Source organism: Rhagoletis zephyria, unplaced genomic scaffold, assembly GCF_001687245.7.
Source record: "Rhagoletis zephyria isolate East Lansing unplaced genomic scaffold, Rhagoletis_zephyria_1.1 Rzeph_scaffold_01468, whole genome shotgun sequence".
In the NCBI taxonomy this organism is placed as follows: Eukaryota; Metazoa; Arthropoda; class Insecta; order Diptera; family Tephritidae; genus Rhagoletis; species Rhagoletis zephyria.
The window spans coordinates 92,642-104,478 of NW_016158552.1; the positions used below are offsets into that span (position 1 = coordinate 92,642).

Genomic DNA, 11,837 nt, shown 5'->3' on the forward strand with positions numbered 1-11,837 from the left:
TTGCATTTGCAATTATAGCAGCAGAGTAAGAGCGCGCTTTGGAAATGAATTCACAAAGATATGCGGAGCTGTCGGGCATAGTAACCATGGACGCATCTATGTCAGCTTCTGGTAAAATTGTTGAACCACAACCTCCTATGCCTGAAGAACTGGTTCTCAATCCAGTTAATGCAATAATAGCTTCTTCCAAGCCATTGAAAACATGCACTTTGTTGGGTCTACCATCTGTTGCGCTTTCTTCTGCCTTCGGACGCGCTTAGGGCTTATAACCCTTACTAAGTATAATTCTTCTTTCTGTTTTGCCGGAGAAAAGGGGCTACCGCATGTCAAAGTCATATAACATTTCTTGTGAATATTATTCCGGCTGCGTCATTCACAGTACGTTTGCGCAGAACCCACATCGAAATTTACAAAACAGTGCACAATGCAAATCGAATTTATTAATAAACTATTGCTCGGAATTTGAAACATTTATTTTAAATTAAAGTTTGATCCTTTGATTACACGTGTATGTTAAAGTTTTTAGATTCGGGTTATGCGTTTGGACACAACAACCGAAAATCATTGTACAAATAACTAAACCGGACCAAATTTTCTCGATGAGGGGCAATAAACATTCTTTTTTGTTCGTTCATATAAAGCAGTGGATAAAAATATACGTATATACGAAAGGCAAATTTGTCTGTTTAAAACAACACCACTAATATTTCCTGAAAACACACATCGATTTACATCTTTTATCCCGCTTCCGACACAGAATTGTTTCGTACAAAATTACGCAAAAAAACTAAATTTCTTACTCGTTCGTTTTTAGGCATGCCATTGTTACGAATTTCGAAAGTTCGAAAATACGATTCGGATTGCAGCATACTATTTTTACGATTCGTAGCAAAATCCGAATACGAAAGAGTTGAAGAATTGGGGTGTAAATATATAAGTTCAACTGTTTATTACTTTGTCTTTTAAGTGTACGTGGAATGTTTGTGTGTAGAACCAATCTGAGATTATTGATAAAACTAGAGACCAGTTTGGTGAGCAGCTAAGGCGTTTACTTCTTAAGTAATTACAGCTTGCAACGATGTATACCACCCCTATTCTGCAACTCTTTCGTATTCGGATTTTGCTACGAATCGTAGAAATAGTATGCTGCAATCCAAATCGTATTTTCGAACTTTCGAAATTCGTAACATTGGCATGCCTAAAAACGAACTAGTAAGCTTTTTTGCTTAAATTTGTACGAAAACAATTCTGTGTCGGAGGCGAGATAAGAGATGTAAATCGATGTGTGTTTGCAAGAAATACTAGTGGTGTTCATTTAAACAGATAAATTTGCCTGCGCATATACGTCCCTCTTCTCTGGCAACACAGAAAGGAGANTTTTCTCGATGAGGGGCAATAAACATTCTTTTTTGTTCGTTCATATAAAGCAGTGGATAAAAATATACGTATATACGAAAGGCAAATTTGTCTGTTTAAAACAACACCACTAATATTTCCTGAAAACACACATCGATTTACATCTTTTATCCCGCTTCCGACACAGAATTGTTTCGTACAAAATTACGCAAAAAAACTAAATTTCTTACTCGTTCGTTTTTAGGCATGCCATTGTTACGAATTTCGAAAGTTCGAAAATACGATTCGGATTGCAGCATACTATTTTTACGATTCGTAGCAAAATCCGAATACGAAAGAGTTGAAGAATTGGGGTGTAAATATATAAGTTCAACTGTTTATTACTTTGTCTTTTAAGTGTACGTGGAATGTTTGTGTGTAGAACCAATCTGAGATTATTGATAAAACTAGAGACCAGTTTGGTGAGCAGCTAAGGCGTTTACTTCTTAAGTAATTACAGCTTGCAACGATGTATACCACCCCTATTCTGCAACTCTTTCGTATTCGGATTTTGCTACGAATCGTAGAAATAGTATGCTGCAATCCAAATCGTATTTTCGAACTTTCGAAATTCGTAACATTGGCATGCCTAAAAACGAACTAGTAAGCTTTTTTGCTTAAATTTGTACGAAAACAATTCTGTGTCGGAGGCGAGATAAGAGATGTAAATCGATGTGTGTTTGCAAGAAATACTAGTGGTGTTCATTTAAACAGATAAATTTGCCTGCGCATATACGTCCCTCTTCTCTGGCAACACAGAAAGGAGAATTCTACTTAGTAGGGGTTATAATCCCTAAGCGCGGCCGAAGGCAGTAGCAAGTGCAACAGGTGGTGGAACTAACAAAGTGCATGTTTTCAATGGCTTGAAAGAAGCTTTTATTGCATTAACTGGATTGAGAACCAGTTCTTCAGGCGTAGGAGGAGTTCTGGCTTGTGGTTCAACCATTCAACTAGAAGCTGACATAGATGCGCCCATGGTTACTATGCCCGACGGCTCCGTATATCTTTGTGAAATCATTCCCATAGCGCGCTCTTACTCCGCTGCTATAATTGCAAATGCAATAGAATCCATCGTTTCCTTCAAAATATGTAAAATCAAACAATTTTACTATAAATAAGCACTTCATGAGTGTTTTCGTTGCAGCATGTGGATTTTTCGTTTTTCCTAGCGTAGCTACGAATTACGCATTACGAAAATTCGGGTTCTAGAATAAGGGGGTATATCTATCTCGATTCGTTTTGCCTGTTACAAACAAACGTTATGTGAATAAAGTTTAAATACCCTTGTGCACAAGTGCGCTCGGGTATAATTATAATTTGAATACAAATTAAATTAAAAGTTATGTTACTTCCGAAAACAAGGATATTAATTTCAGTCATTTTTGGACACACAAGGAAGCAAAAAAGTAAATTTATTAATAAACAGCCTAAATATTTTTGTGTATTGTTCACTTCAATTGCCGCATAAGAACGCAATAAATATTTCCAAAATTTTGAAATTTTCATTGCCACATGATTGCCAATCGAGCCATCACACGATAGCCGCAACCGGGTTGTATTTGATTTTAGGCACAGTAAGCGCAATATCGGGCTCTATTGCCGCATGAGTCAATTTATTGTGAAATCAGACGATTGGGGCATAAAATGAGGCAATATTTGGTGTATTGCGGCAATCGTGGGATCTCAGCTTAAGAATTCCAGGTATAATATTTGATAATAAACTTACGTTTAAGCAACATTGTATACATTTAAGAACCACCCTAGATACTAGGCTCAACATAATCAAATATCTTTCATTAAAACACTGCCTAGTTCATCCTAGTACGCTTATAAATGCAACGAAAGCCCTCATGCTTTCAAAAAATGGACAATGGTCTGGCCATTTACGGGTCCTGTGCTCGGAGCAACCTGAGCCGCATTCTACGGCCATATCATTCTGCGGGCAGAAGATGCATACGCGCTTTTCCAACATCTCTGGTGGAATACACTCTGACTGAAACAGGTATTCTTGCATTGGAAGAGAGAACCCAATATAACACGCTTAAATTAATAACAAAACTCATGCAGCCCAATAACGTAATCCTGCACAACAAAACACACAAAAAGGATGAAAATGTTGAACCGTCAATCAACCATCATAAGATGCCTCAATAAAGCGGCTGAATTAGGTATTGATTTCAAGCCTTTCAAACCTAACATCAACCGTCCTCCACCATGGTTCAAATTTCGAAGGCTTATGTTTCTCAACCTGACAGCGTACGATAAAAACACCACGTCGCCAGCAGCATACATGTAATAAGTAAGGTTCACATTGGAGACATACCATTAAATGACACAATACAATGAAATGAGATGCTATAAAATATTGTGAACACAATGTTACTGTAACCAGTTCATGACAAATGAAGAAGAACATTACACATAGATTGAGAATGGTGCTTAGAGTGTAGAATAGAAGAAAAATAAAGTTAGTCGTGAGATAGACATAAAACGATATACAGGCGTACTTAATACATGGTGTTGGAAGCAAACATTTTACAAAATGGCTGTTAATCAACGTGTATCGGAGCCGCTTGACTGTACCAACATAGCGATTGAGTGGCCATCGTGGAAAAGAAATTTCATGGTTTATCTAATTGCAAACAACAAGATAAAAGAAGATGAAGCAACAAAGATTGCAACGTTTCTTTGGCTAATTGGCGTGCAGGGCGCTAACATCTACAGCTCAATATTCCCCAATGATGGAACGAGTGACTCGTTGCTGGGTACAACGAAAGCAACAGCAGCCGGGGAGACTGGTGAAGGAGAACAGTTCAACGCGGGCGATGTTATACAGCAACGATAGATACTGTTATTAAGGCGTTCGATGATTACTGCTTGCCTCAAAAAAATGTCGCTATGGAGTCGTACAAGTTTAACTCAATTGCACAAAAAGAGAAACAAATGTTTAACGAGTTTGAAACTGAGCTACGTACGCAGCTAAGTCGATGCGAGTACACATGTGGCTCGTGCGGCAAATCGTACGAGGAGCGTATGTTACGTAACAGAATCCTGATCGGCATACTTGACAAGAAGTTACAGCTCAGATTGTTGGACGACCGGAATATCTCGTTGGAAAAAGCAACTGATATGTGTAAAGCTTTTGAAGAGGCGACTGTTAAGTGTGGCGAAAACTGGGACACAAAGCACGCAGAGAGATACAAAGCAAAGGGGCAGGTGTGCAGGAGCTGCTCTAAGGTTGGACATTTTGAACGCATGTGCCGTCAGACAAAGATGAATAACAACAACAGCAGCAGAGGCAGTGGCAGCAAACCTAACGCAGACAGCGGAAAAATAGTTAATCGGAAAGTCAATAGCCTGGACTGGGACAATTCATGTAAGTCGTTTAATGTTAAGTCGGAATGTGAATCGGAGTACAATTATAGCAATCATAAATTTAATTTTAGATTAAACTCAGTAGAAAGTAGCAAGTGGACAAAGGAATATGAAATTGGAAACCAAACAGTTAAATTTAAGATAGACACATGGGCTGACGTTAACTGTTTACCAGCAAAGTTACTTAAACAGTTAGATATTAGTATACTAGATGTAGATAGGAAGAAAAATTTTTCCCCATTTTGATTGCAGCAACAACAAAATTAATGTACATGGAGTAATTGAATTAAAATGTAAAGATCTAAAAACAAAAGCTAATCACGTAGCTACATTTGTTGTTGTTAATGATAACTCAGAACCAATCCTCGGACTTCAGACCAGTATTAATTTTGGGTTGATTAAACGGGTGGATGCCAAAGCTATGCTTGGTTGCCTACCGGAAAAGAAAGATCAATTCTTGAAAGATAACTGGGATTTGTTTCATGGTACCGGTAAGTTTCCGGGAACGTTTACAATATATTTGAAGGAGAATTCCAAACCAGTTTTGCATTACAAAAAGCGGGCTTATTGCTTTGGTTGATAAACTTAAATATGAAATAGAACAAATGATAGCTGAAGGGATTGTTTCGGAAGTTGATTACCCAACCGACTGGGTTAACAATTTACAGATTGTTGAGCGGCCTGGTGGTGGACGTTTACGTTTATGTTTAAACCTGAAGCCGCTTAACGCATGCATAAAACGCGAAAATTTCCTACTCCCTACCATTGACAACTTTACGTCAAAACTAGCCAATAAAAAGGTGTTCACTGTGCTGGATCTCAGTAGTGCATTTTGGCACATGCATCTAGACGAGAAAAGCTCAAAACTGACCACGTTTATGACCCCATTTGGTAGATACAAGTTCAATCGGGTTCCATACGGGTGAAATTGTGCACCTGTAATGTTCCAGCGGAAGATGATTCAAATTTTCGGGGACATACAAGGGGTTTTGATATACTTTGATGATATTATCTTCGCGGACGACGGTATTGAACACGATAATATCATAACGAGAGTTATTGAACGGGCACGTATAAATAATGTAAAATTCAATCCAGCCAAAATACAATATAGACAAAAGGAAGTTAGGTTCATGGGACATATCATCTCGGCGGGTAAAATTAGACCAATAGGGAAATACATAAATGCAATCCTGGAAATGGAAACACCTCGTGATAAAGGGTCGGTTGCAAGGTTTTTAGGTTTTCTGAAATATATTTCGCGATTTATACCCAATCTTTCGAAGTCAACGGCAAATCTGCGTTGCTTAACGCGAAACGGTGTGCAGTTTGAGTGGACAGAGGTACATGAAGCAGAGTTTAGGGACCTTCTTAAAGTTATATCATCGGATCCGGTTTTAGCAATTTACGATCCTAAGAAGAGTGCAGTCGTTCAGACGTATGCGTCAAAAGATGGTCTTGGGTGCGTTCTCCTACAGGAGGGACACCCTGTAGCATATGCTTTACGTACACTGAGCAAAAATGAACAAAAGTGGGCTCAAATAGAGAAAGAATTACTAGCAATTGTGTTTGCATGTCACCGATTTCACTTATTTTTGTATGGACGAAAGTCATCATAAACCACTGGAAACTCTAATAAAGCAGGATATCGATAACCGTTACAGCACGTTTACAGCGTATGTTCATGCTACTACTCAAGTAGCCTAATATGAATATTGTCTACAAGCCAGGTAGTGACATGTTAATTGCTGACTGCTTATCAAGAGCACCGGTGAAAGAGGTAGAAGAAGTTAAGGAACTAATGGGAATAATTCACTCGGTGACCAAATCTGTTTGCCTGTCAGAAAACAATTATAATAACTACCGTGAAACTTTGTTGAAAGATGAGAAATTTGGAAGAATTTGTAAATATGTGAGAAACGGGTGGCCCGGGTACCATAAACTTGATGAATTCAGTCAAGTATTTTACAAGATAAAGTCACTATTGCACGTTGAAAATGAAGTACTATTTTTAAATCACAGGTTAGCACAACTGCGTTACAAGATAAAATTGCCGCATCACTCCATGGACCGCACTTGGGCATAGAAAAAACACTGTCAAAAGTTCGGAGGTTATACTTCTGGCCTGGAATGAACGAAAAAATAAAAAACTTAGTAGGATCTTGTTCAGTTTGTGAAAAGTTCAAGCGAAACATTCAAAAAGAGCCACTAGTACTAGATCAAGAGGAAACTCCAAATTACCCATATCATATTGTAGCAATGGACTTATTCGAATACGCTGGTCGCGATTTCATTGCCGTTATAGATGCTTACTCTAATTAGCGTCATTTGAGCTAAGTAATAAAACGTCAACGCACATAGTCAAGGGTGTTCGAGGATTGTTTGACAAGGTTAAGTATCCAAGGATAATTAAATCCGATAACAGTCCTTTCAGTTCCGCCGAGTTTGAGCGGTTCGCAAACGAATATAACATCCAATTCCGATTCTCAAGTCCACGATATCCTCAAAGTAATGGACTGGCTGAAAAGGCCGTGGCAATTTCAAAAAACATATTAAAAAGATGCTACGAGACAAATGAAGTTGATCAATTTCAGTATAAAATCCTTGAGTACAACACAACACCGGTAGCAAGCATGGGGTTGGCACCAGCCGAGTTATTCTTCGGTAGGTTAATTAAAACGAAATTGCTGGTGTCTGAAACATTACTACTGTTAAACAACATAGATAAATCGGAAGTCAAAAAGAAAATAGAAAATAAAAAGGAAAAACAAAAATTTTATTATGATTGTTCTGCAAAAACTTTGCCAAAACTCAATATAGGGGATACAGTAATTTTCAAAAAGAACTCGAAGGAGTGGAATTATGGAACGATTGCTGGTAACACAAATGAAAAGTCATATATAATCAGGGACAGTTTTAACTACTTGTTCAGACGCAATCGCAGATTATCGCAAAGTCGGTGAACACTGATTTCAAAGCCAGTGATTTATGGACTGCAGAAAGTGCTATTAGAAAAGGACGTGAGTCTGAAAGTCAAACGAAACAAGTAGCGAAACAAATACTTCAGCAGATTTCAACAACTCAGTGGCTGAGACTGTTGGAAGTGACCCCTCAGTATCAAACGCAGCACATGAAGTAGCACCACATACAACAAGAAGTGGTCGCGTTGTTAGGCCCACTCAAAGATACGGGTGGTAGCTGAGTGGTTAACGCTTTCTTTGTCTGTTGTCCATTTGCTATTTGCTAACACATGTACATATATAATATATTTAAAAAAAAAAAAAATACAATAGCGTGTAATAAGTAAGGTTCACATTGGAGACATACCATTAAATGACACATTACAATGAAATGAGATGCTCTAAAATATTGTAAACACAATGTTATTGTAACCAGTTCATGACAAATGAAGAAGAACATTACACATAGATTGAGAATAGTGCTTAGACTGTAGAATATAAGAAAAATAAAGTTAGTCGTGAGATAGACATAAAACGATATACAGGCGTACTTAATACAATACAGCCAAAACTTCACCCAAATAGAAACGGATCTAAAACAGCAGGATTGGAACTTCCTATATGCGGATGGGACAAAAATCAAGGAGATCACTGCTTTCGCGGCCAAAGAAGCAAACGGTAATACCATCGCGGTGGGTAACCTACCTTGGTGTATACAGCGGAAACTATTGCTATACTCTTAGCAACACAATTTGCTCTCAAATCAAAAAAGGAACACGTCATCTGCTCCGATAGTTTGTCAACGATACAATTTATCACCAATTCAAACAACAACAACAACTTACTAGTATCACTTATCCGCGACGCACTGTATCTAAGGCATAATCACATGAAAATTATGTGGGTTCCCAGCCATGTTGGCATATACGGCAACGAAGCCGCGGACGTTAGAGCAAGGGAGGCAGCCAGTCAACCTCTCTACACGGTAAACTTGGTACAAAAGAAAGATTTTCACAATTTTGCTAAACTAAACTTAGCGAGCAGAAAAAGCAAACGTTGGAAAGAGTACACCCACCATTATACTAACCTGACCACCGAAGGCCTCAAACCTAACTTCCTTACCAGCACGAACTGCCATAACCTCAAAAGGTTCAGCAGAATGCGCAGTGGACACGCTATCGCTACACAGAGCTATCTACTTAATGGTTCGCCCCCGCCACAGTGCCCATATTGCCCCAACCACGTACTATCCATCACACACCTGTTAAACGATTGCAACGCTTTCGACTCAGCTAGACACCTTTGGAAATACCACTCCGATAGAGATACTAAAAAACACCGACGAAAAATCGATCCAAAAAATAAACAATTTCCACAAACTGGCTTATCTGATGAGGTTAAGCTAGAGTTAACCCTCATTTAGATATATGCTAATATCATTTCAAAAAAAAACGAAAAAATTAAAAGTGAGCCGAAGGTGGTATGAAACTAGCGCTCCAAACACTATTCAAGTGGTAATTCACTCACTCCTTTTCTTATAATAAATAAATAAAATTTTGGTAATGAAACGTTCCCGTTAAAATGGAAATCGTGAAATATTCGTTAGAGGATCGACTAGGCGTTTATTTTTCAAATCAACTAAAAGTCCAAATTTTGATAAGAAATCTGCTCCTAAATGGAAATTATCTTCTTATGTTTAAATTTACATTAATTAATTTTTTTCCAAAAGTCTTAATACTACTTGCATTAGCCGCAGTTAAAAACAAGTCTGAAGGTCTCTTGAATTGCCTAAATTTTGAAGATGGTAACACCAGTATCTCCGCACCACTGTCTATCAAAAAATTTCAATTGTTTCCATTATCGTAAACGAAAAGGCGACGAGCACAAACAGTTTTTGACCCATCATTTGTCGCCAAAATGATGGGTGACTTTAGTTTCCCTTTTTGTTATATAAACATGGTTGTTCGTATTTGCGCGCTCTACTTCCAAACCGATAGTGAAAGCGACATAGCCAGTCACGTGATGTCGATCTTTACGATTTGTGCTACGAAATCGGGACTGCTCTGAAGACATTGGCTGATTTTCAATTGAATTACGAATCGAGCATACCTCAACAGATAATTTTGAAAAATTTTGGCACATACTTGTTGTAATCTTAAGAACATTTTCCATCGCCTTTTCAATACCGTTATTAATTTGGTGTACTGAATCAAAGAATTACGGGTCGATTATCGATAGCAAGCGAACTTCAGTTGCGTTGCTAGTTGCCAAAGTGATATTACAGATGGCAACTGGCAACTTTCAACTGACAACTCCAGTTGCTACAAAGTGTGTATAAAGGCAACTACATTTTTGTGGTAGCTTGGAATGTTTTTGGAGCGTATTTAGGAGAGAAAATTGAAAAGTTTGTTATATATTTTACTTTTAAAAATTAGAACGATATTAACATTTTGCAATGCAGTTTTCTTTTACAGAATATGGTGAAAATAACAAAACAATAACTTGAAATTTTAGTTCCCATGGAGTATACCCTTTTGGCGAAACAAAAGCGAACACTGATTGCAATTTTTTTCCTTTATCAACTGAAGCACCTCTTTTAAAACTACCGACGCACCAAGTTTTCCAAATTGAAGTCATTGCTGTGGCACTTCATCTACGAAAAATCAACGAGGTGCGCAAGCTTTTATGAGCGGAGGTATTGAAGTTGAATGAAGTGGTTCATCTGTTTATTAACCAATTATACTACAGCTTCTTTTGGAAGTCCTCAATACGCCTTGAAAATTAATACAAAACGATAATAAAAGAAAAAACTTTAAAGCATTTACTTTTGCTTACAGTGCACGCGGAAGCTCTAGAGGATTGGAATTATCCTTTAAATGTCGCCTGATTGAGGCCGCGTTCATGCACTTCTCTTCCTCTTAAACAAATAATTGTGATGAGCTTAGCTTTATTGCTGCCTTTTCTTTAAAACTCTTTATTTTAATAATTTAATTTTACTCGCACAGCTTGTATACAGCCACTTGCTGGTTGTTGAACTGTCAAATTTCGATTATCGATAACTGTACAGCAACTGACGATAGTTGGCCTTCGTAATACAAATTTTCTTTTCAGTTGCGTTGCCAGCTGGCCAGCCATCATCATCAGCCAACTTAACCATATTAGCTATATTGGTAGTTCCTGAAGAAATAAGAGCAACATTAAATTTTTGGCAGTTTTTGAAGCCAAAATTTCTTAAGACGATCTGTATTGAAATTTGAACCCGCGAAAAGTAATAACGAGCGATATAACTCAGAAGGTTTTATATCACTCAGCTCTGTGCTATATAATATTTTTTCAAAAACGTTTACTTTGACTTAAATAAAAACGCTCAATCAAAATTCGTTTTAAATTTTCATATCTATTACCAACTGGAGGATTTTGAATAATATCAAGCACTGTCATTATTACTTCCTGTGATAATGAAATAATTAAATATTCATATTTGGCATTGTCTAATGTAGGGATGTGCCTGATTTCGGATATCCTGTAAAAAATAAGAGCCGGATTCGGATATCCGATCGGATATCCGGTAGACTGCTGCCCTTAATAAATTTTACAATATTGTTATATTAAGTTTTTTTTTTTGTTTAGCTAGATTATCTGCTGCAAAATTTCTCCTCTGAAATCCAAGTTTTGATATAGCCCTGTATTAAAAAGATAACTTCTCCGTCTGCAACCCGGATTTATCGATTATTTTTGGTAAATAGAGGAGAAACGTCAAAGACAAAAGATAAACAACAATCAACGCCGGTAAGAAAAACGCATCATTGCCATTTTTTAATGTGATCAAAATCGAACTAATATGCATGGTTACACATTGTTTTGCTTTCCGAATCGCCACGTAAAGCAATCCGCACATTAAGCGCCTAATCATAGTATTGTAATCGTTTCGGTATACTAAAGTATGAAGCTTTTATTCCGAACACATGTATTTGAATGATGCTCTGTACATTACAATTCATAATTATGTTCTCGCCTAATCATAAAAGCTTCATGAATCGAAGCGCCCAACATTGTAAGACGCTTACTGTTTTGAAATCGTAATTTTTTTACTTTTTTGTGTTGGAG

General features: G+C 37.5%; 1 protein-coding gene across 3 annotated transcripts; it reads left to right on the forward strand.

Moving 5' to 3' along the window:
- Positions 1-2,678: 2,678 nt before the first annotated feature.
- On the forward strand, positions 2,679-5,550 carry LOC108364127 (uncharacterized). 3 transcript variants are annotated; one of them, XM_017617699.1, is made up of 4 exons: positions 2,679-3,096; positions 3,208-3,397; positions 3,463-4,771; positions 4,842-5,550. In XM_017617699.1, exons 3-4 carry the CDS (start codon positions 4,294-4,296, stop codon positions 4,844-4,846), a joined length of 483 nt encoding a protein of 160 aa, XP_017473188.1. In that variant the 5' UTR covers positions 2,679-3,096; positions 3,208-3,397; positions 3,463-4,293; the 3' UTR covers positions 4,847-5,550. The 3 variants fall into 3 exon arrangements, with proteins under 3 accessions (XP_017473188.1, XP_017473185.1, XP_017473186.1); XM_017617696.1 differs by having other exon boundaries at positions 3,463-5,550; XM_017617697.1 differs by having other exon boundaries at positions 3,208-5,550.
- Positions 5,551-11,837: the final 6,287 nt, after the last annotated feature.

Bases quoted from the DNA above. Each gene is read 5' to 3' on its own strand.
- LOC108364127 (XM_017617697.1), top strand. From the start codon at position 4,294: ATGGAGTCGTACAAGTTTAACTCAATTGCACAAAAAGAGAAACAAATG.